Genomic DNA, 25,600 nt, shown 5'->3' on the forward strand with positions numbered 1-25,600 from the left:
AGGATAATTGATGTACATTAAACTACACATATTTAAAATGTAAAATAGGCTAAGTTTTGACATCTTTCAAATCATCACTGTATTCAAATAATGAACATACCCATCACCCCCCAAATTCTCCGTGTGTCCTTTTGTGACCCGTCTCTCTCTTTCTTTCCTCCGTCCTACATAATCTGAGATGTGCTTTCTGTTTCTATAAATTAGGTTTTATAAAAATGCAGTCATTAGTTACAAACCTTTTTGCCCTAGCATCTTTGAGTCACATAATATTTTGTAATTTATACATGTTGTATATATCAATAATTCATTCCTTTTTATTGAGTAACACTTGATTATGTGGATATACTCTGATTTATTCATTCATCTATCAGTTCCCTGGACATTTGGGGTGTTTCTAGTCTTTGATTATTACAGTAAAATTGCCATGAATTTAGTGTATAAGCTTTCATACAGATGCATATTTTAATTTCTCTTGGGTAAATATCCTAGCTGTAGAATGGTCATATGGTTGGAGAATGTTTACTTTTAAGAAAATGCCAGAATATTTTCTTTTTTTTTTTTAAAGATTTTATTTATTTATTTGACAGAGAAAGATTACAAGTAGGCATAGAGGCAGGCAGAGAGAGAGAGAGGAGGAAGCAGGCTCCCTGCTGAGCAGAGAGCCTGATGCGGGACTCGATCCCAGGACCCTGAGATCATGACCTGAGCCGAAGGCAGCGGCTTAACCCACTGAACCACCCAGGCGCCCGCCAGAATATTTTCTAAGGTGGTTGTACCATTTTATTTAACCCCAACAGCCTATTTTTGTATTAGAGTTCCTTTCCTCCATATCCATATCAACACTTGCTATGGGTCTGTTTTTGATCTTAGCCATTCTAGTAAGCGTGAGTAGGTAGCTCATTGAGCTTTAAAATAATTTTTGCTTATTGCTAACAAAGTCCAGCATCTTTTCATGTACTGCATTTTGTATTTCTATTATTTTAAGATTTTTACTTATTTACTTGAGAGAGAAAGAGTGAGTGAGAGCGGGAGCATGAATGGGGGTAGGGAGAGGGAGATGCAGGCTCCCTGCTGAGCAGGGAGCCCAATGTGGGGCTTGATTCCAGGACCCTGGGATTATGACCTCGGCTGAAGGCAGCCCTTAACTCATTGAGCCACCCAGATACCCCTGTATATCTTTTTTGGGGAGGTATTTATACCTTTTGGTCTGTTTTTAATTTTTTCTTATTATTGAGTTTTGAAAGTTGTATATCTGGATAAAATTTTTTTTATCAGATATATGACTTGAAAACCTTAAATCACTGAGTTAAAATTTGTTTCTTTTGCAGTTTTCTTTTTTGTAACCTTTTTAAATTTATATTTTAACTTTATACTATATATATTTATATTTTATTTTATTTTGTATTTATAAAGTTTACTGTTTAAACAATGTTAAAGTGGGGTGCCTTGGTGGCTCAGTTGTTAGAGCATGAGGTTTTGGGATCATAAGTTTGAGTCCCACATTGGGTGCAGAGATTTCTTATTTTAAATAGAAGTGAAAAAAAATTGTTTAATTGTATTGTTTGGTGGCATTAAGTACGTTCACATTGTCTTCTTCTTTTAATTTTATAGTTCAAAGTCTTAAAAAGCCCATTCAAGCATGAGCTCTTAGAGGGCAGGAACTATATCTTATTATCAGTTGTATTTCTAGAGTCTGTAATATGCTTGGCACATAGTAGGTCCCCAATAAATATTCAATGAATGGACAAAATGTTTTCAGGTTTGTAGTTGTTTTAAGTATTAGTTAAGATTTAACTTTAACAAAGACCAAAAAGCAGTGGCTTGTAAAGTTTAGAAATTAAGTTCTCTTTTACATAATAGTGCAAATATAAACGGTCCAGTCTTGATTGATGACTCTACCATTTTGGGACCCCAGGCTCCTTCTGTCTGGTTGTTGTGCTGTCTCCCACATGATCTTTCTTATTGCAGCTTTAGATAGGCACTCCAGCTTCTGCTAACTTCTCTGTATTCTGGTTACCAGGAAGAGGTGATGCTAAGGGATGGTATACATTCCTTCCCATTTAAGTGTGCTTGGGTGGCTCAGTTGGTTAGGCGTCCGACTCTTGATTTCAACTCAGGTCATGATCTCAGGGTTGTGAAATCTAGCCCCAGTTGGGCTCTGCGCTCAGCAGGGAGTCTGCTTGAGATTCTTTCTCTGCTTCTTTCTCTCTCTTCTTTCTCTCGCAAATAAATAAATAAAATCGTTTTAAAAAAGTTGTATACATCACTTCTGCCTAGATCCCATTAGCTAGCACCTGGTCAGATAGCCATAGCTCCCTGCAACAGAGGCTGAGAAAGGTAGTCTTTGGCCGAGTGGTCATAAGCTTGCAAATATTGCTACTATTATATTGACAGGGGAGGAAAGATACCAGAGTGAGGGAGGCAGTCAGCAGTCTGACAGTGCTCATTCCTGTTTTGTGTAGGGTTATAGTTAATAGTTTAATTGGAGTCGAGGGTGTTTACTGCTAATATTAAATATGTTCACTGAAAACTGGGAGATTGAGAATGTATAACACAACAGAGGTTCATAATTGATGTCATTGGACTTGATCTTTCTTCAGCACTGAAACACGCTATGGTGAGCACATACCTGAAATTTGTCATACAGACTGTGAAGTTGAGGCAGAAGACAGAAACCCGTATCACTAGAGCACTCTACTTCATTCTTCAGGAAATGGGGTGACTTCAGGTTTTGCAGTGTGGGAAAGTGACAGATTGGGGTCAGGAAAGGATAGTCTGGTGGCTCCCCTTTGACTGTTGGATGAAATCCAAACACATCACTATGGTTTGCAAGGACCTGCCTTCTTGTTGTCCCTCAGCTCCTAGCATCTGCCTATGTCACCTGGCTTCTAGGTGTTCAGCTCCTCGACTGTTCCTTATTATTGTTATGTGTTGTGTATCTTCTAGCACCACTGCTTTTAAAATAGAAATTTAAAATAGAAATACCTTTTTAAAAAATAGAAATTTGGAGGTGAAGAAAAGGAGAGAAAGGGCCCATAGATTGGAGGAGTGAGCCTACGTAGGTCTCCCTGTTAGTCTCTAGCGTTTATTAGTGCTTGGTCCTCTGGCAAGTAGCTGAGGTGCTTCTCACTGGTCACCTCTCCTCGTCCTCACCGCACCTGGCTAGGGATATATTATCCCTATTTTATAGACGAGAACTGAGCCAGAGCTTAGGTGACTTACTTCAGGTTGCAACATTCAGAAACTTGGCAGGACCAGGGATGTCGGCTGACATCTGAGTCTGGGTTTTTCCTGCCACATCTTGTTCTTTTCTTTGAGAGGAAGGTCTGCTCTTGGGCTTAGGATGAGGGTTAGTGACTGCAGTAATACCAAGAGGCTGTGGAATGTCCATGAGCTTCAGAGTCAGGTTTGAATTACACCTGCTGGAGATGTGCCCACTGAGAGCTTTTACCTTGATTACCAGTGAAATGACCTACCTCCTCACTGACTTATATTGGGAAAAACTGGGGGAGGGAGGAGGGAGATTTGGAGTACAGTTCTAACGAGTTGGAATGAATTCAGCCTTGATTCCTGCAAATGAATGCTTCAGGGTTGTGTGAATTGAGCAGTATTAAACATGTGCATTTCCCTCATCCTGAGGATCTTCCATGAATCCACTAGATGGAGCACATGGTTTGAATATATTTCATGATTTGAAGTTGGAAGAAAAGATGTGGTCTTCACTTTGGAGCGATGCTGTAGACCCCTGAAGTTGGCCACACATTTTGATCTATGGATTTGTTTTTTGTTTTATTTCCCGTATAAGTATAAACGTTTCTTTTACTTAGTACTTATGTGGGTCAGGAATGTATGAGGTTCTTTGGGGACAGAGAGGCGGCGTGGTAGAGTAGGAAGAGGTCTAACCTGCAAGTCTGCCAATGAGGGACAGATACCCAGTACTCTGTGACTTTGGTCATCTTTAATCATCTTTGAGCTTCAGCATCGTCACTTGTAATGTTGTTGCACTAGGTGATAATATGGAAGATGTTCCTTACAGATGTTGGGTATATGGTGTCTTCCCTGCCATCCCTTTAGGTCACCAGTATAACCAAAGACACACCAGCCCCCATCCTGCCTGACTCAACTTGCAGTCACAGCCATTGTAGTGCAGGACCCAAAGCGACCTTTGATGTCATTTGAGTTCAATTGCCATCACAGTGCTCTGTCACTTACTGGCATTCCTGCTCCTGTGTGAACGTACCCTGGGGCTAGAGTTTCATTTCCTCCCCGACAGCCTGTTTTATCTCAGGGCAATATTGAAGATGAGAGAATTTTTTACTATCAGTCCTGGTGTCGGTTCCAGAGCAGCCCGGATCTTGTAATCTAATCTGCTTTCCATATTCAGATTTTCTGTTTAGAGCCAAGATGGACATTTGTCTTCGCCTTCTCTACTGCTGGGCCTGGCTGAATTAAATGATCTATCTGTAAAAAATAAAAAATATCATCAAAGTGTTTCCTAGTCCTTAGCTCTTACCTGATGGATAGAAAAGCTGCCATACATACTTCAATTTGTCATCTGTGCCCAGATGTCCTAAAATTTTTAGCTTTTATAGCGAGGAACTATTCTTTAAGAGTTGTTGCCCCATTTTTTCCTAAAAGCCAATGATATCTTCGACTACTGGAATCTGCTGTAATGTTTAATGAAGTAAAATGAAAACTTTTCCTTTTAGGCAGCTTTGAAGTTTCTGTGGAAGTGTGCAATTTCACCATTCATAATTTCTGTTAATTTAAAATTCTGCTGAATACAGACTTTCACATGAGTTGACAGTCTTGGTTGCCAAGTACAAAAAGTTTGTGATCTTTTGAAGCCAACTGTTCAGAATTCCTTTAAAATTATACAGGTTTGATATCCTCAATGGAAAAGCAACAAAACACCAAGCTCACTTTAATTTATAGCGCCTAAGTGAATATATTTTTATAGTATCTCTTCTTTTGGTTGATAAAAAGGGCATGGCTGCAGTTTTCATTCTCCCAAATAGAGGAGTTTTCAGGGCTCATGTATTTAGATGGGTTTTGGAATCAGTTTTAACATTAGTGTATCCATTGTATCTTCATTGGCACCAATAACACATTAACTATATATGGCCATCTTCTCATTTACTGGGTAAGAAACTTCCTTGGACTGAGACCACTTAGCATAAGGATATACCTTGATCTCTAGGTGACCTCCAGCCAGTGACCTACATTGGTGACTCTGATGGGTTAAAAGAAGGAAATGCATCATTAGTTTTTCACAGGAAATATTAAGTCATCAGGACATTTCTTTCGTTACATTATAGATATAATCGCACTGTTGGTTATTACGAAGTTAAGAAACATGTCTTCCCAGAAGTGGCCTTGAGTTTGTTTATTTGTGGAAGTTAGACTCTACTAATCTCTGCTACCCATCAGGGGTGTGTCCGAAGCAGGTGGCTGTGACACCAGCTCTTGAATCCTCTGGTTCTTGTCAGGAACAGTAGGAAGGAAGGAATCACCTTCCATACAAGTGAGGGATTTATGTTGTGAGTAGAACATGAAGCAGACCCTTCAAATCGAGACGTTCCATTAGCTGTGCATGAAGCACCTTTGCTATTTTAGAAGTTTTGCTTGGGTCCTGGGATAATAAAAATGATACCTGGCGCTTCCTGAGTATTTCTTGGATGCTCTTTGGGTCTGGAGTATATACCTCCCCTTTCAGCTAATGAAAACGACCAAACCCAGCACCTTCTTTTCCCAAATAGAGGACCAGATCTATTTTAAGTAACGAATGTAACCAAATAAAGCACTGGAAGATATGTGCTTTTTTCCTGAGTATTACATTTGTAAATACCTTATAATTTTAAATTCCTCTGTGTAATCGATGTTATTATTAATTTATTATTTTTTACAGAGAGAGTGTGTGGGAATGGGGTGGGGAAGGGGTAGAAGGAGAGGGAGAGAGACAGTCTCAAGCAGACTCTACACTTGGTGCAGAGCCCAATGCAGGGCTCAGTCTCAGACCTGAGATCATGACCTGAGCTGAAATCAAGAGTTGGATACTTAACCAACCGTGCCATCCAGGCACCCCATCAACATTACTATTAACGGAGTTTGTGACATGCTGGGAAGAGCAGGGACTTAGAAGTCAGGGAGCTTTGGTTCGTATTCTACATACTGGCTGTGTGACTTTGACCAAGTTAGTTTACTTCTCCGATCCTTGGTCTTACCATCTGTAATGGGAGACTTTGGCCAAGTTAGTTTACTTCTCTGATCCTTGGTCTTACCATCTGTAATGGGAGAGTCCCAGAGGCAACCCACTCTTTTGGCTTAATGGGTTCCTAGATAACATTTGAAACAATGTCTGTTAAATTCTGTCATCTGTTAAATTCTGTATTGCCCTTAAGCACGATATTGCAAATTAGGATTGTATTGTAGAGAATATTTTTATTAAAAATTAGTGAAAGCATCAAATATTATATTTTTGTTATAGTAATAGGTACTTTTAAAAACATCAATTATGAAAAAATATATTTATTTAAAAGTCTATGTTACCATTATATTCCCTTTTGAGATATTCTAGATGGATTTTAGGGGAAGAGCCTTCTTAAAATATAAATAACCTGAACTTTGGGCTAAAGTTGCAAGCAAGCATAGACAACATCCAGAAATAAACAGATGTGTTCCAAAATCTAAGCCATTCACTTTAAGAGGAATTATTTGCCTGTCCAAATGACTGGTCTAGTGGAGGGAGTGTTTCTATTTTTAGGAATCCCTTACTTTTACACTGTAATGATATCTGATTTCAAGCACAATTTCAGGGACATACCTAAAGTATTTGGTTGTATTGGTTGCCTGCGGTCAGTCTGCTGTTTTGTAATGAGGCATCATAAGCCTGTCTTCCTTATCAGTGGCACCATCACTATTAAGAAGCATTCCTTTAGAAAAAAAAAATCACATGCGAGAATGTGCTCAGCTTCAGAACAGTATCTTCCTCTTTAATGGCATTAGCTAAATGTGAATGCTGGTGCTGTCCCATTGGTTCAGTTTGTTTGTTTGTTTATTTGACAGAGATCACAAGTAGGCAGAGAGGCAGGCAGAGAGAGGAGGAAGCAGGCTCCCTGCTGAGCAGAGAGCCCAATGTGGGGCTCTATTCCAGGACCCTGAGATCATGACCTGAGCGAAGGCAGAGGCTTTAACCCACTGAGCCACCCATGCACCCCCCATTGGTTCAGTTTTGAACAAACCATCCTTCATTCAAGCTGGGCATGCCTTTAATGCTGTATACCAGACCTTTTCGTAAGCATTTGAAAGAAAGCTAATTCTGTTTGCTGAAATGGTTTGGTCCTTAGGCATGCTGTCTTTATCACATGCCATTATATGTGTGTCTAGACACATACGTTTCATTTTACTTATCAGTGCATTGTGGTTTCTTATCATGATTTATATCATTTGCCTGTGACACTAGGTTTTCTTCTGATATTTTCCCTAGTCTTTTTTGTTTCACAGCTTCACTGAGGTATAATTTACATGCCATAAACTTCAGTCTAAATTTTAAATATTCAGACTGAGGGTTGCTGGAGGGGAGGGGGTGACTGGGTGATGGACCTTAAGGAGGGCACGTGATGTATTAAGCACTGGGTATTATAGAACACTGATGAATCACTGAGCTCTACCTCTGAAGCTGATAATATACTATATGTTAATTGAATTCGAATAAAAAATAAATTGTAAATGTTCAACAAGTTTCAGTAAATTTGGACATTCGTGCACTTATAACTGTGGTCTAATTATAGAACATTTCTGTCACCCCCAAAAGAAATCTTCATGCCTATTTCCAGTTCCCACCCCTAGCTCCAGGCAACTACTAATCTACTTTCTGTCTCTATAGATATACTGTTTCTCAGTAGTTAGAAGTAGAATCATACAATATGTGCCTTTGCGTCTGGCTCCTTTTACTCAGCTAATTATTTTTGAGGTTCACCCGTGCTGTGGAGTGTGTGAGTAATTCCTTCCTTTTTATTGCCAAATAGTATTCCATTCTGTTGTCTGGATAAAACACATTTTGTTTCTCCAGTTACCAGTTGATGGACATTTGAGTTGTTTGCACTTTCTGGTTATTGTGAATATTGTTGCTGGAAACATTTGGATGCATCTCTGTGACCATGTGCTTTCGTTTTTCTTGGGTGGATACTTAGGAATGGAACTGCTAGGTTAGATGGTAACTTTTTGTTTCACATTTTTAAGCGCTGTTAAAGTGCTTGCTGCAGTGGTTCTACCAGCCATGGATTAGGGTTCCAATTATTCCACAGCCTTGCTGACTCAACTCAGTATGGCCAGTCTAAAGGTTTTAGCCATCCTGTTAGATGTGTAGTGGGATCTCACTGAATTTAATTTGCATTTCCCTAATAATGTTGAGCATCTTTTTATGTGCTTATTGGTTCTTCTCATTCTTTGGTGATCCTTGTCTTTTAAAACTGTTGAGAGCTTAGCATAGTATAATAGTTAGGGTCCAGCCAGGAAACAGAAATCGTATCAGTTATTTTAACAGAGAGAATTAAATATAAAGAACTGCTGTTAAGTATAAAGTTGTTAAGCGGGGGGAGGCCTGTGTGGCTCAGTCGGTTAAGCCTCTGCCTTTGGCTCAGGTCATGATCCTAGGGTTCTGAGATCAAGTCCTGAATCCAGCACCTTGCTCAGCAGGGAGCCTGCTTCTCCTGTCTGCCGTTTCCCCTGCTTGTGCTGTCTCTCTCTTTCTCTGTCTGACAAATAAACAAATAAAATCTTTAAAAAAATTGTCAAGTTGGTAATTAAAAAGGTAAAAAGAGAACATTACCGTATCATAGAGGTAGTGACTGCAGGAAGCAGCCGTGTGCCTTGGGACTGGGAGGATCAGGAAATGAGACTGTGTTACAAAATCTTAGAAACTTGGAGGGGGTGCCCACAGAGCTGAAGCCAAGACCTCTGAGGAGTGGGGGCTGGGCAGCTGGCCATGGTTTCTGAGGGTGGCTGTGATGAAGATGGGTCTGTAAGTGTCAAATGTAAATGGCAGACCTGTTTCAGGTGCTGCCTGGGAAGGCACTGTTCCTACCAGGGTGCAGGAGCATTGCAGGGTGACTTGAGGAACCAAAGCCCCAGGAAGCAGGAACCAAGGAGCAAGCTCCCTTTCCTCCCCAAGCTTTGCAACCTCCCTCTTGTGCCCCCTAGATGTGAGCCCCACAGGGAGCCAACTGGTAAAGCTTTCAGAATGTGGTGTTCCCAGCTAGCCCCAGGGAGCTGAGTTGGAAGGCTGCCGCTGGAGCCTGGAGACTGTAGCTTAATAACTGGCACTGCCCACCCCTTTGACTGCTCAGCAAGCAGACACCCCCACCCCCGGCATATCTGAACTGCCATACAGCAAAAATGACTATGTTTCAGCCTAACAGAACACAGATACCTTCAGTCAGAGGAAGGTGTTCTCACCAGGTCCTGGAGACAAGAAGTCACATCTCATTAGTCATCTTATCTATCTTTGGGGGAAGGTCACATTTCCGTTTCTGGACTTTGTTCATTAATTCTTAAATTCTTTTGCAATCTTGCAGGAGTATATGCTACATGAAGTCTAAATTGTAGTGTCAAGTTTCAGCAACAGTACTTGTATAAAATAAAAGGAGAAGAATTTGTTAGCCCCCCTCCCAACCCCCAAGCAGGAGGCAAGAGGGAGATACGCAATGCTGTTGTAGGGTTTACTTCTCTTACTAGCTGGTTGGCTGTAGTTGATATTTATATCTTTATTCTTCTATTTCTCTTATTACTGCTTCCAGATTTCCTTTGTCCCCAGCCAGGATCTCAACTGATTAGAATTCTTTATTTGACTGTCTGAATTCTCGGTGGTCCCACCTTTCTTTTGATTGCTGTGGTTTTTCGTGAACTTGAACTATTAGAGATAGAATTGCTAGGAGACGCCCTGAAGAACCGCCCTGGATTTCTGACTCTTTGGAGGCAACAACCTAGTTTCCTCTTACCCTGTTCGGTGGAGTCTCCTCTTTTGCTTCTTGGTTCAGTGGCTTAAGGAGCCCCCAAATGGCTGGGTGGCAGTCTGGCCTTCAGGTTCATTGTACACAGTGGTCACCCTTTAATGAAAGCTTTCTTCCCTTTAGATCCAGGATCTCCATACCAGCAGGGATGGAGTGTGTAACTAGGGCAGTAGAGTGGGCTCCCTCCGAATTCAATCCCTTGATTCCTAGACCAGTGTCTTCTGACCTGGGGAGAGACAGCTGACCGAGAGTGTGTGCTGTGTATGTGAGGCAGAACAGCGTCCTTTCAGAGCGCTGTTTCACCAGTGCCCTCCTCAGTAGGCCATTTCGTTCTTCTCATGGGCTGGCTGCTTGTAGGTAAGGAGAGTATGTGGGAAAGCTGGTGAATTCCGAGTGCTGATAGACCGTACGTAGTAACTGGTACATGTGGTTTTTTCCCCCAAACTGCAGGCCATGAGCCATAGTGGTCCTGAAAACAGTTTAGTGCTGTGTCTGGTTTCCTCCCTCCCTCCCTTCTTCCCTTCCCCCCACTGAGCTAGGATAGACTAGAGAGGCTGGAATAGAAAATAATATAGCATAATACGTACTGTATGGGTACCTGTATCTTTGGGAAAGCTTGAAAGCTCTTGGTCTAAGGAGACATTTGGACTTGTGGGGTACTTATCTCTAACCCCCCATGGTTTCTCAGCCCTACTTCACATGATGTCAGCCTTGGTTGCAATCCTTCAGGGGTCCTGTGAGGATGGGTTTCTGTGGAAATCTTCTTTACTTGTAACAAGGTCAAGGGGTAGCAATCGTGAGTGAGATCACTTATAAAACTTAACTTTTAGAGCTGATCAGAAGGTTAATTGAGACCTCATGACTGAATTCTGTCTCAGTGTCTGGCATGTTGTTAGATGTCCGTCCGTGTAACATACCCTGTTAAGGATGTGCCCGATACTCTTTATACAATGTTTTCCTTTAAATTTTACATTAAAATTTACATTTAAAGTGTTAGTCTATATAGTTCAAGTGACTAGAATGACCTAAATAGAGCCAACTCCATGGTCTGAATAAAAGTTCAGGATCTCCTGTTAATGTTCTGTCAATTTTCATCCCTCTTCTGACTTTTTCTCTACGTGCTATTTTTTCTTGGATTTTGAGAGCCTGTGGTTAAAGCAGAGATGAAAATTTTGTGGGAAAATATCTATAAAATAAATTTCTTTATTTTTGGAGTAAATGAATTGGGAGAGGTGGCCCAGCCCTCAGACCCAGACCTTGCAACACAATGAATGAGCCAGAGTTAGAGAGCAGACAAAAGGTTTCCCTTAAGTGCTCAGTAAATTTAAAGCAGAAGAGCTTGCTTGCTGAAGAAATCATCTTGCCATTATCTTCTGTACTTTTGGGAATTCGTTGTGTTGGGAGTAGTGATACATTTTGGAAAGATAACTGTGTTAAGGGTAGAGTGCTTTCAAGAGAAATTCAGCTTTTTATAGGTGTGCCCCTGATACGTCCTATGTTTTTTTTAAACAGCTTTATTGAGATACAATTCACTTACCATACAATTAACCATGTAAAGTATACCATCCAGTGTTTTTCAGTATATTCACAGTGTTGTGTATCCATCACCGTAATTAATTTTAGAAGGCTGTTATTACCCGCACCCCCCCCCCAATGAAATCCTGTGACCCTCCCATTTTACTTAACTCACCCCCCACCCCCAGGCAAGCACTGATTGCTTTCTGTCTCTGCTGGTTTGCCTGTTCTGGACATTTCATACCAACAGAATCATGTAATACGTGATCCTTCATGACTGGCTTCTTTCACTAAGATTCATCCACATTGTAGCATGTATCAGTACTTCATTTCTTTTTATTACAGAATAATATTCCATTGTATGGATAGACCACATCTTGTTTATCCATTTGTCAGTTGGTAGACGTTTGGGTTGTGTCCACTTTGGGGCTATTATGAATAATACCGTTAAGAACATTCATGTATGGGTTTTTGTATGGGCATGGTATTTTCAGCTCTCTTGGATATATAGCTAGCTAGGAGTGGAATTGTTGGATTATGTGGTAACTCTGTATTTAACTATTTGAGGAATTCTCAGCTTGGTTTCCCAAGCAGCCTCCCTATTTTACATTCCTACAACAGTGTAGGAACAATCCAGCTTCTCTATGTCCTTATGTCTTTATTTTAGCCATTTTCATAGATATGAAGTGCTGTCTGCTGATTTTGATTTTACGCTTTTCTGATGACTTTTTTCCTGATGAGTTTCCATTTGCTTATTGGCCATTGATACATCTTCTTTGGGTCCTGTTTTTAGTTGGCATGGAGGCATGGCGATATCTTCGATCTGTCCAATTTCTAGGTGGAAAGTAGTTTCCCTGAAAAGTTTCTTGCTTCTCTAAGTGAAATTCATTTACACACCAGGAAGTGTTCTATTCAAAGTAACATTTTTTTAAAACACAGTTACAGTTAAGTCATAACCCAACTAGAGACTGTATATAAAAGTGAATCTTAGGAAGTCCTGAATTTTTTGTCCCTTAAAAAAAAATGAAAACTCATAAGGGCTCAAAGAGTAGAGTTTTCTGAGTCTTATAAGCAGGGGCACAGACCCAGTCTCTTCTGACTTGACAAGAAGTCTGGACAAAGGAGCACATACTATATTTTGAGTCTGTTTACTCTGGTTTTTCAAAGCCATAGGAATATTTTGAAAAGTTGTGTTTTTCTTCCTATAATTTGGGGGAGCTAACCATTGCAGTATCTTCATTTCTTATTTGCCTTTTGATTAATCTAACTGAAAGTTCAACTATATTGAGATAGTTTTTAAAAGGACAAACTCAGATTTTATGTTTAATTTTTCCTTTTTACCCTCCAGAAGTTTTTATTCATGTCGGAGGCAGTTTTTCTGTCTTGACACAATGACAGTGAAAGACTTAAAGTATTCAGCTGCTGAGATGTGAGATGCGAATAATTGAGGTGTGTAGGGTCTGAATTTTAGTCTTTCTCTTCGCATGCAAGATCAACTTTCCAACAGCTCTACCTCCATATTTGAAGCACATAAACTGTTTCATGAGTGCATTTGTTCGCCACTTACACTGTGTGGTGTCTTTTCAGTTGTTTAAAATTCGGTATGCCTTGCTTCTGAGTGATCTTCTCAGATGTTGGCCTAAAGTAGAATTTGCCTGGAAGAGGCTGGTGGGGTCCAAGGGACATCACTCTGAGTTCTGATTTCCTTCTGCCTGTGTGTTTGTGTTTGCTCGCCTTCCTTGTTTCTCACTCAGTGTCTCGTCTACAGTTGGTTGTTGGTGCTTCCTGCCTTGGTGGCGATCTGCCCCGTTATCAGCCTCCCTCCCCTGAGTACCTGGCCCCAGCCTGTGTTTTCAGTGAAGAGTTAAAGCTTTGCACATAGGAGCAGCTTCTCATATTTGACAGGATCAGTGCTTATGAATTTATTGGTTTTTCGTCGAAGACCCCAGCACCCTCAGAAACTTTTACAGTTTTGTTCTTTAACCTCCCATGATGGTAATTGGAGTTCTGAATTAGTCTGCAGCTTCCTGAGCGGAGGGTTAAATGAGACCTTGTAAACGCTGTTGGTTCTCTCCTTTTGGAGTTCTTCATGAAAGAAGTGGGAGGTCTATGAGTCAGGAATTTGATTTCCCCTCTCTTGTTTCTGTGACAGTATGTAGCTGGAAGGGTTTTTCTGTAGGGGTTTTCCATTCCCAAGTGGAATGAGGAAATGAATATAAATATAAAGCCCGTTCCTGGGCTTTTCTGCCCTTTGTGTGGGCCAGGGTCGGACAAGGGAGACAAGTACCCTCCTGGCTTTCTGTTATTTCACTTGTTCCTGGAAGTCATAGGAAAGTAGTCTAGTAACTGTGTCGTCACCCCCCTTTTTAAAAAATAGTGATAAGATATATATGACATAAAATTAACCATTTTAACTTTTTTTTTCTTTTTAAAGATTTTATTTATTTATTTGACAGTAGATGGAGAGGCAGGCAGAGAGAGAGAGAGAGAGAGAGAAGCAGGCTCCCCGCTGAGCAGAGAGCCCGATGCGGGACCGGATCCCAGGACCCTGAGATCATGACCTGAGCCGAAGGCAGCAGCTTAACCCACTGAGCCACCCAGGCGCCCACCATTTTAACTATTTTTAAATATTCATTTTAGTGATATTAAGCACATTCAGCACCTGGTTCACCATCCATGTCCGTCATTCATCTCTGGACTATTTTCATCATCCCGTACTGAAACTGTACCTACTGAATAATAATTCCTCGTTCCCCTTCCCCCCAAGCTCCTGGTAACCACCATTTTGTTCTCCATCTTCATGAATGTATCTATTCTAGCCATGTCATTTAAGTAGAATCATACAGTATTTGTTCTTTTGTGTCTGGCTTATTTCACTGAGCATAATGTCCTCAAAGTTTATTATCCATGTTGTAGCAGGTGACAGGATGCCCTTCCTTTTTAATGCTTAATAATATCCCATGGTATGTACACAGCACATTCTGTCTGTTTGTTGGTGGACACTTAGATTCCTTTCACCTCTTGATAATTTGAATAATGCTGCTATGAACATAGGTATGCAAATATCTCTTCAAAACTCTGCTTTCAGTTCTTTTGGGTATCTACTCAGAAGTGGATCATATAATTCTTCATTTAATTTTGGGAGGAATCAACCATACTCTATTTCACAGTGGCTGCACCATTTTATATTCCTACTAGTGAGTTAAGTTCATTCTTAACCCCAACTCTTCTTCCTTTAGGAGTTCCGTTTTATTTTAAAGGCTTTTTAACCCAGTCTTCTGTCTATAAAAGGAAGATTCTCTAGTTTCTTTTGAGAGACTCTGGTCATCTTGGGAAGACTTCCGTGGGCGTGCCGGGTGTTCAGAGTGCCTCACGTGGACTGCTTGCCTCCCTGATATTCTAGCACCAACATGGAGACACCTGTCTCTGCTTTGGAGAACATTTAAATACCACTGTTAGCAGCAGACTTGGTTCAAATACTTTATGTAGTTACAACTTTAGAGATACAATTTTAGCAAAATTAGTTTCACCAAGCTCTCTGAGCGTGTGTGTGTGTGTGTGTGTGTGTCTGTGTGTGTCTAAAACTCCTGCCTGTGCCCTGGTCCCCTAGGTCCATCTGCCATCTCTCTACATCTCTAAATGATGGATAAATTTAGATATGCTGTAAGTCTGCCTTCTCTCCCACAAATTTTGAAGTTTGTGTTCCTGAAATACACAATGGTAGGAGAGTTTACCTTGTCCTTATTTTTAAAAAGATCCTTATGTACATAATAACATTAACTTAATTTTCCTTACTTAAAACAAACAAACAAACAAAATTCTTCTAATGGTCATTGCCAAAACCTGCACTCCATTCCACACCATCTTAACTCCCTTTTCTTGTTCCGTAACACTCCCATTTCTCTCTTTGAATCATTTTTTTAACCAATATAATAATTTGGAATTTATATTTATTAGATCTTAAATTCTCATACGCTTGGGTTTTGTGTAAGAAATGCTTGTATTTTTAGAAAAACGACCTCACTTTATAGTAGGAAAGATAAAAATTTAATTTGCGGAAAGGTGGAGGAGACCAACATTTATTGGACATGTGGTATGCCCATGCTGGGCGCGCTACTTCCCTTTGCTTATACTGATGGAATATATAATGAATAAGGAATTGACAAGCCAACTTAGATAAGGTTTCTTTGTTCAGCAGAATTCACTGATTGCATTGAGAAACGTAGTATGGACTGTCAGGCAGTCCATTTCCATTTTATGGAAATAAGACACCCAAATGGCACTTAGATAGAATGTGATGCATTATTATTATTATTATTGTGTGAGATCTTCATTTCAGCCACTGCAGAATGGACAGAATTCCACTTATTTCCTGGCCTTCTAAGGTAGGACCCAAGGTCTAACCTAGGTAGAAGACTTGTATGTATCTGAGATAGAATATTACTTGCAGTTTGTAGTTCTAGATTTTTTTAGGTGTTACTTCAGATTCTAATTTATGCGTACTTTTCTGAGAGAGTATGAAGTAAATCTGCTAGTCAAACTAATTTGGTCCTTAGAACATACTTAAAACAGAAGAGCAGTTGGCAAGGAGAAGGCTGCAAATGGGAGTGGCAGCTCTGGATAGATCCACTTTGGGAGGTGGAATCAAAGCTTGAGACCGATTTGCTGTGGTCTCTGTGGCCCAGTGGCTGAAGTTTGTCCATGACCCCTGAGTGGGGCAGCAAGTGTTACTGTAAACGTTCTGTTTGTACAGGTTTTCTGGTGGTTTGTACAGTGAGGAGCCCCTTTCCTAGATTAAAATGCACACCCCAAGGGCAGCCACAGGTTCTCCCAGGGTCTGTGGTTTGTGTATTCCCGTGAAGTGGGCCAGAGCAGCAGTCCAAATTGTAAATTCATTAAGCAAGGTAGCTATGTCGGAGCTACTCAGTAAGTCCTTTGTGAAGTATAAAACAATAGTTACTGACATGTTCATCGCAGTTTCTTGGTTGAGTTCTCCCCTATTACTTTATTTGAACTTGACAAATGGGCAGAGTAAGAGGCTGCCTTCCTCCCCTCTCCCATTTTTGAAAACAGTGTTACTGAGATACAATTCACTGTTGGGACCACTCCACAGAAACAGGACGGCCCCTCCTCCTGCTCCCCTCACACCCCAGATGTGCTTTGGATGTTGAGGCTGAGGACACCGTACTCATGAGAAGGTTGTGGAGAGGTCAGTAACTCACGTAATGAGGCTCTCTGAGGAGAGCAGGGCAGCTCCCAAACAGGACCTGAGCCTGGTTTGGGATTTCTATGATGGTTAGCAGGTGGGGCCAGGGTGAGGGCTCCTGAGTGGTTTGAATTTCCTCCAGGGACCCAGGGAGGGAACCACCTGGAATGTCCTTTCAGTTTGGTCAGATATGGGACAGGAGGGGAAAGAAGCGGGGGAATGCTTAAAATCAATCAACAACTATTGATGTTGGTAGTAAAACATCAGTAGTGGAGTCAGGCTCTTTATTCACAGATTGTAGAACTCACCTGTTTAATATGTCAATCCAGTGGTTTTTAGTGTATTTGCAGACTATACACTGTGTATGGATAGCATACATGTTAGAAACACTGTCCAATTTCTGAGCATTTTTATTACTCCTAAAAGAAGTTTTGTGCCCGTTGGCAGTCACTTCCCATTCCCTGGCAACTGCTGATCTACTTTCTATCTCTGTGGATTTTTTGGACATTTCATTTAAATCGAGTCATATAAGATGAGGTCTTTTGTGACTGGCTTCTTTCATTCTCCATAACATTTTGAGGTCCATCCATATTGTAGCACGTGTCACTACTTCATTCCTTTTTATGGCTTAAAAGTATGACATTGTGTGGAGATACCATCCCAGTTTGTCATATTAAAAGACGATTGATTTGGAACATCTGAGGGTGAGGCGGTGCTAGGAGAGTCAGGTACCCTTATTAGCAGGGGAGGAAGACATGGGCTTGGGGCTCAAGATGGAGTCAAGGGCAGAAATCCAGTCTTGGGAATTGTGAAAAGGAGAGGTCACATTTAATAAGAGAGTAAGTGTGATTTCCAGATTGAAATACATACGCGGTAGGTGGCTGAACTGGTTGCCAATAGATACCACCCATCTCCACGTCTTCTGATGGAATTCACGGTAATTATCCTTGTAGACTAATCCAGGATCATTCTGATGCAGAAAAATCAGTGAAACCAAAGACACATTTGAATGATTCGTTTTGTCATGCCTCTATTAGCATGAAACCCGTTTCTGACCTTGTTGACTCCTTTGCTCTAAATAGTTTCTGTTGTTTTTCTTGCCACTAATTTTTTTGCCCACTAATGATTAACATTTAAAATTGATACAAGTTGCTTAAATGCTTGTTAGTAGGTCCCTAGGAAACATTTCTTTTTTCCTCTGAATGATTGTTAGGAAGTTGTTCCGTGCTGTCCCACTGTTTTAAATATTAACTCGGGAGTTTTTAACATAAATCAAATAGAATATACTAGCAGCTTCAGATTTTGCTTGGTTATCATTTATAATCTTTCGTAAAGTCCAAACATGATCTTTTGTATCTCAAATGATATTTCCTGGCTTCTGCACCCAGGATGTCTGAAATAGGTAGTAACAATAGTAAATCAAGCTTCAATTTCTAGGTACCATCTTTATATTCAGTAAACTATTATTTTTTAAGTTGTTTTCCTTGCAGTGCAGAAGTTTAGATGGCCTTTCGGAATTCTCAAGATAGATAATTTAACCCATGTGTTGGGTGTTTTGTAGTCTACATTGTTGTGTTTCCATGTTATTTATCTGCCAGTATTGTGATGTCACATGAAGACTTGGCTCTTCTGATGTCAGGACTTGGGTGTAGTCTTAACACTGTAGCCCTGTTGTAACAAGACTTGCTATTCTGAAAGCTGAATGCTGTAGACCACAGATAGTTACTCTCGTGTTTTTTTTTTTTCCCCCCCTGTGGCCAGGATCTCTACTCTTTTGATCTCTGTGGCTGTTAGATAAACCTTGCATAAAAATGCAGGAGAAAGGAGTAGCCTATGTTTTTGCTTATCTATGGGGCCTAATAGGTAAACTCACCATAAGAACCAGAAATTTGGGGGTTAGGGGACTACATGGTATTCTCTAAAGATCTGCTTTTATTACATTATACAGATCTCCAGTAAGCAATTCACAGGTACTCAATCATTATAATTCACTCTAACTTCAAAATCTGTAGATAGAAAATGAAAACCATCTGTTGCCTTGTGAAATAAGGAAGAATTCAAAACAGATCTTAAAAGAGCAGTAACTTTTTTCTAGATGCATTTTATGGAGAGGAGGGGTTTTCCTGTGTTCATCATAGTGATTTTATGTAATTTACTTTTCATTTTTTAGAAGGAAAATGCAAGAGTCAACTTAGTGTTCTGTCAGTGACATGCTTCCCTATTAGCCCTCACCAAAGACACACAGAGGTAGTAGAGAGTTACTATGTTCATTCTGTAGTGGAGGGACCTGGATTCCTTCTGCATCCCAAATAATAACCCTGTTGACTGTGGGACTTCAGTGCGTGTTTAGCATCGTGACCTAGAGCCCTGCTTCAGAAGGTGTATGTCCCGCCCGATCAGGTCACCCTTTATGCATGTTCTCATTTGCATCTTTGGGTACCAGAGATGGGAGAATCCTATTAAGCAGTGCAAACTTGCTAGCCCTCTCTCTGGCAGAGTGGAAGTGGGCAGAAGTCAAGATTGACACAGCAATTTTGTGTTCCCCTGGGATTTGCTGTCAGCAAGCTGTTACCCACACATGCAAAAGGTTGTTTGAAGTGGGCTTATACATGTTTCCATAGCAGCAGTCATCTTAGTGATTTCTCTCATTTTGGGGCTTCTTTTCCCTTTTGCTTCTCTGTTCCTCACGGATGCAGGATTAAACAAACAGCATATTTAGGTCAAGGAAAGAGATGTTTGCTAATATAGATGCTAGGCTGAGCATTCTGGGAGAGTGATTTCTTGCAGCAGATGAACATTCTTTGTGCCTTCCAGCAGCATCTGCAGCAGGGTGGCTGTCTGGCACCATTTTTTCATTTTGGGCAGGTTCTGAGATTCAGAACAATCCTAAGCAAATCACGGGAGCCGGCAGTTTTCCAGTAACCACATGTAAATCATCGGCTTGTTTGTTCTTGGGTATTAACAGGGAAGCAATCTACTGGAAAAACGGCACTTTAAAGATTTTGGTGCATCCGAGGTGTGTCATCTGGTTTTTGCACCACCCCTCCTGTTTGACACTCGGAGCCGGGATTTTTTTTTTTTTTTTTTTGTCAGGCAGTTGGGCAGGAGCAGATTCTAGTGCAACAGCTCAGAGCTTCCCTTCTGTTCTGGTGCCGGCAACTGCCTGTCGTGAAGATGGTTCAGTGGGAGCCTGCTCAGAAGAGCCAAGGAAGATGATGTGGAGATGGAGTAGAGATTGCTAGAAATCGGAACATCCACACCTTGGGGATGGGTTGCACTACTAGTGTCATTCTGTTTAAAGGCATCCGCACCGTTTTTGAAAGAAACTGTGCTTATATGTGCAAACAGCAAGGAGAGAATAATGCCCTTGACTATACAGCATGCCATTGGACAAAAGAAGATTCAGAACTATTGATCTCCTGTCTGGTAAATGCTGTCTTGCTTAATTAACAAGTACTTTGATGGTGTTAGAATAAACTTGTCTTTACTTATAAAGCAGATGTATTTATTTACTGCAGCATGCTTATATATTTCTAGCCTGGGTGCATAAATGGGTAATTAAGTGGCTTTAAGTTTAATTATGAGGTGCCTGTTTGTATGTGGGAGAATGCCATGCATTCACCAAAGCTTTAGTATGTACAGAGAGAGAGGAGCCGGAGTAAGCTAATTGATTACAGATTAGTTTTCTAAGTTAGCTTGATGAGCGTCTATGTTCTTACTATATAGTCTCAGAAATAATGTGTGGCAAAGTGTGTATTTCGGGTTTTCTATACTGAACCCTCTACCAGTGATAGTGAATTATTCAGTTCCTTTACCTCTTCGTCTTTTCCTTGGCGAAATTTTCTTGCTAATGGCTTGTGGTCAGTCCTCCCATCTGAGGGAGAAATTTAAAGGGAGCCTGAAAGAAAACTGTAATGGGCGTGAGAAAAATATTTATAGTTTTATTGTTTTAAGTCTGGCTATTTAAAATGTTTTTGGGCGAAGGCTCTCGAGACCGCAAGGAAGCTTAGCTAACACTTGTGTGTTCTTGGCTCCCCTTACGATGCTCAAGGAGGTGTCAGGTCTCAGCTGGGTGTGCCCCTCCGTGGCCTCACAAATACCGGGCTGGTGAGGAAGCTGCATATGGGTCTCCTCTTCCCTCAGGACGCCTTGCCATTTTCCCTTCGGTTCTTATCACAGCTTTTTGTCAAAACGAGTGAGAATAACACACGTGGGAGTTTCTGTGTGTGAGTCTGGCCAGCAGCCACTCGGTATGGTGAGGGCGATGTGTGTGGAAACCCCGAATCTGTTCCTGGTCGTTAGGCTGCCCTCCGACAGGGCAAGGGGGTGCTGGCGGGCCACAGGCACGCCGGGATCAGATCAGGTCACCCCGGCCTTGCAGGAACCCAAGAGAGGATGCGTTTCATAGAGGGTCTTCTGTGAGATCAGCTTTCCGAACACTTGGGAGGAAGGGAAAAGAGCATCAGTTGAGCACCAGATGCATTTTGGAAGGCGGTTTTATATGTGGGTTTGGAACTTAAGTGGGGCTGTATTAACTGTTAAATATTTTAGACTCTAATGTATTTTGGAATAGGCTTTTGAGAACAACTGGTGTCAGATGGGAAGGACTAGCTCATTACGGAGTCTGCCCTGTTAGGTGTAATCCATGATGCTGACGGCCCCAGGACTGCCGGGCCAGGCATGGCCGCATCTCTCCCAGGCCGCCCGCTTCTGCTCCCTCAGGTCACACTGACTTGTCTCGGGTTAACCCATCTTTGAGAGACTCTGCTTGTTTTTCTTTCTATTTTGTTGCACGAGGGAGTCATAGCCTGCCGGGGGCTTCGTCGGCGCGCTGGAACTGGAGTTTGAGGTGCTCCTGTGCTTGGGTCAGGTGCCCGCTGCCCTTGTTGCGCGCATGTCTGTGGCCGAGGCGCTGTGGGTGGAAGGTTGCACCCTCTCCCTCCCACTGCTCTCCCTGCTTCTGTCCTTGACCCTTGACCCTTCCCTCACTCAGCAGACAGTGGCCCTTTGATGGTCACTCCTGTACTCAGAATCAGATCCAGAATCCTTCCTGTGGCCTCCAGGTCCATCCTTAACCTGCCATCCCTGCCTCTCCTGGCCACCCTCGTGTGCTTCTCACTCTCTCCTCATTCCTCGTCCCCTGCTGTTCTCTCCTGCTGGACCCTCCAGCCAGGCATTACCTGGTGCACCGCTGGCCTGCTCCAGGGCTAGCTCCGGTTTCCCTAACCAGTGAGGCTTCTTTGACCCCCGGGATAATCTTGTAGCACCCCCGGCACACCCTTCTCTGGGTCCCTGCCATAGTTTCTTCCTAACATTTATCTCCACCTGACGTACAGTTAGTCAAGTATAGTAATAGTAGTTAGTAGTATTACTTCTCATACTTACAGTAAGAAGAAGCTTTCTTTTTTAAAAAAATTTTTAACTTTATTTTAAAAGAATTTTAGACAATAAAATAGCAAAAATAGAACAGTGGTCGCATATTTCCTTCACAGAGCTTTCCCTAATTTTAACAAATGACAGAACCATAAAGAATAAGCTTTCTGATGGCTGGGATTTTTGTCTGTTTTGTTGCTGTTCTGCCCCAACAGCTAGAACAGTGTTTGATTTGTATTAAGTGCTCAGTTAATGGGTGAATTCCGATGAAATGGTTTTATGGTCCTGAACTTGAACTTCGAGAAGGTGTTGAGAATTTAGGTTACAATCACTTATCCCAAAACCAAAAGTCTTTTTTTAAACATATTTGTCATTCCCCCCCAAACAATAACTGGCTCGTTTCCAGTAATGTCCACTAGAGTTATACTTTTCAACCCTCTGTCCTGCACCTGTACCAAGAAGTTATGTGGTCCAAGGCCAGACATCCCATGGATTTGCTGTGGTCATGACTGACAGTTGATGCTAGGATCTTTGGACAGTGTCCAGACTAGTTCTGTTGAGACCTATCCCAGGGCACAGGCATTTCAGGACCTTCTCATCCTTTAGTTTGAGTGAGCCCAACACTTTCTTAAGGGAGCCCAGCCCGATGATACTCCCATGAGCCCCCTCCACACAAAGGTAGGCTGACCTGCTCTTCAGGCAGCTGTGGGCCTGCCGACCATGGTTGGTTAGTAGGGTGGCTGCTAATTGTCCTTCCTCCAGCTCAGGTGGCTTCCAACCTGTGGCTCTCCTTTACCTGTCCCCAGGTCAGAGTGCTACTTCACCTGCTCCAAGGGCATAACCCCCAGCCTGGCGCCTCAGTGTGTGCTAAGTCTTGTTGAGGAAGAGGAGTGGTATCATGAGCATTAGGACTTGAGGCCACCCAGTCTTCGAGAGACACCTAAATAGCCCACATGTCTGTCCATGTGTCAGAAGCCCACGTGGGTGGACTGCCTCATTTTGGTGTCAGTGGAATTGCTGCTCCTTAGCTAAGCGTTGTGCTTTCCTCTTGGCCTTACGGAAGGGCATCATAGGAACATCCTTATGAAAGTGATGTCTGCCGTGAGGGTTTTGCTGAGGGCATCGCTCATTTGCTTTTGGATCAGCCAGCGGCACAGTGTGGGTGGTGTAGCGGTTAAGTGTGCTGATTCTGGGGCGCCCAGCTGGCCCAGTTGGTGGAGCATGCTGCTCTGGAGGGTTGTGACTTCGAGCCTCGTGTTGAGTGTAGGGATTACTTAAAAATAAGGTCTTAAAAACAAACACAGAGGGCCTTCCCTGGAGTCATCCTGCCAGGCTTAAATCCCAGATCCACGACTTGCTAGCTGTGTGGCTTTGGGCAATTTACTTGACTGCTCTGTTCCTAAGTTTCATTATTAATGAGTAATGAAATGGATCTGCACTTAATGAAAAGCAGATAACAGCAATATTTTCCTCATAGGGTTACTGAATGAGTGAATACATCTAAAGACTTTAGGATAGTGTTTTGTATAGAAGTTAGTGCTAATTATTAGCTATTATCATAATTATTTCTATTTTTTTGGTGTTCTCTCTATGAGGGGCCCAGAAGTAAATTTCTTCTCTCCATACTCTGAATGGAGGAGAGAACTGCTTTGTATTTTATATACATTAAGGAACTGCTTTGTATTTTATATACATTAAGATTCATGTAACTGATCCCAGCTCCCTCTTCAGTTGACTGTTAGAGAAGCTTCGATCCAAGGATGTGACCCAATCCTAACAGGTATATAGGCTCTTTCAAAATTAATTTTTAAAAATTTATTGGGGAGAAAGAGGGAGAAAGTGGCGGGGAGGCCCAGGGGGAGAGAGTCTCAAGCAGATTCCCTGCTGAGCCCAGAGCCCTGTTGAGGGGGAGGGTCTTGAACTCACGACCCTGAGATCATAACCTGAGCAGAATCCAAGAGTGCGACTGTTAACTGACTGAGTCACCCAGATGCCATGGTGATTTTTTTTTTTTTATTGCCCTTAAACTTTGCTTCTTACTTTCCTTTATTACTATTTTATCACCATCTGCTTTTTTTCATCTGCTTATTAAATAGTTTTTATCTTATTTTTTATATTATTATGTCATTTTAAATCCTTTTGCAACAACGCAGAGTATGAATTAATAAGTTAATAGAGACCTTTATAGTGAAGAAAAAGTATTTTTAGGATCACTAAGGTTGGTTCTGAAGCCAAAATCAGATGTCTGTAGTGCAGACTTTAGCTTTGTAAGACTGCAGCTGTGGGATCTTGCACAGGAGGTTCTTTTTATATCTGGATGGCATGAATCAGCCCCATGGTGGGTAGGACATTGGCAAGTGGGCTTATCTGGCTTCTGGGCACTGACTGAATTTCAGCTGTACCACACTTAAATATTGACTAGTAATCCTACCACAACGGAGGGCAAGGCTGAGTTAGGATCGTCTCTATTTCCCAAGTATAGATTTTTCCTAACATCCTCTCTTTCTAAGTAATTGAATGTATTAGTTCAGCTCATTCCAGACACAACCGGAATGCTTCTGTGTGCTGAGCACTGGTGTATGAGGAAGCTCATGTCCCTATCTGGGAAGGGCCCACAGAACTCACAGGGCCTGTTGGGCAGGAAAGGGGGTAGGAAAGCACAGCTCAGCCCAGTCACCTTCCGTGAGGAGGGGCGGCAGGAGTGGATACTAAATCCCTTTTTTCCTAGTCTGTGAGGGTCTGTGATGGGTCCAGCCTTATTGACTAGGACTTGACCTGTTTTACTCAAGCCGGTAATCTAATACTCCCCTTTTTAACATGTCGGTGGAAAGACCGAGGAGCTGTGGTGTTATTGCATACCCTGCTGTCTTTTTGCCCATTAGAACTAAAGTGGTAGAAGTTGCTCAGTCGTAGCCCTGACGGCCGCTGGGACCCTGTCAGCAGCCCCATAGAGAGTGGTCATGAAGGCAAACTGCTGGAAGTCACAAGGGGAGAAAACACACTTTCTGTCTTCCATTTCTTTGGTGACACGATGGGATAATAAGGGATAATTTTACCTATTATAAATTAACGTTTACTCTTTTTTTTAATCTCCTTAAAGCTGTGAAGTTTTTCATTTTTTTTAAATTAATAAGATTTGCTATACATCTTCAGTGTGTTTTCAGCCTCTATTACGTACAGAATTTTATCAGACCACTGCATAAACAGTCGTCCCTAACAGAAAATACCTTTCGGCTCTGAAAATCCTCTGATTCATCACACGTGCACTCTGTAGAGAGAACGAAGTTGAGGGTGATAGGTTGTCTCGCTCCAAAGAGCCTGCAGTCCTGCTTGTGCATGGTTGTGTGTCTGGAGGTGGGGGGAGAAGGGGGGACATAAGTTGTGAATCTGTGACTAGTGATAAAAGAAAATTTGTATAATATCTGCCAGCTTGAGGCAGTGGGGAAAGTATAGGCTGGATCTTGATGATTTTAGATGTGCCCGCATAACTTTTTCT

At 41.8% G+C, this 25,600-nt stretch overlaps 1 protein-coding gene across 17 annotated transcripts in view; it reads left to right on the forward strand.

The window, feature by feature from the left end:
* The window catches only part of DOCK9 (dedicator of cytokinesis 9), a 274,885-nt gene that overhangs the window by 43,829 nt on the left and 205,456 nt on the right, over window positions 1-25,600 (forward strand). For 5 of the 17 annotated variants that reach the window (XM_032314502.1, XM_032314505.1, XM_032314503.1 and 2 more), the window contains exon 1: window positions 19,825-20,157. The exons of 5 other annotated variants lie outside the window; for them this stretch is intronic. In XM_032314502.1, coding sequence (XP_032170393.1) covers window positions 19,999-20,157 — 159 coding nt within the window. In that variant the 5' untranslated portion in view covers window positions 19,825-19,998. Of the gene's footprint in view, window positions 1-19,817; window positions 20,158-25,600 lie in introns of those variants that run through there. 7 more of the 17 variants (XM_032314497.1, XM_032314506.1, XM_032314514.1 and 4 more) reach the window with 5 other exon arrangements.

This window comes from Mustela erminea, chromosome 15 (genome assembly GCF_009829155.1).
Source record: "Mustela erminea isolate mMusErm1 chromosome 15, mMusErm1.Pri, whole genome shotgun sequence".
Lineage (NCBI taxonomy): Eukaryota > Metazoa > Chordata > Mammalia > Carnivora > Mustelidae > Mustela > Mustela erminea.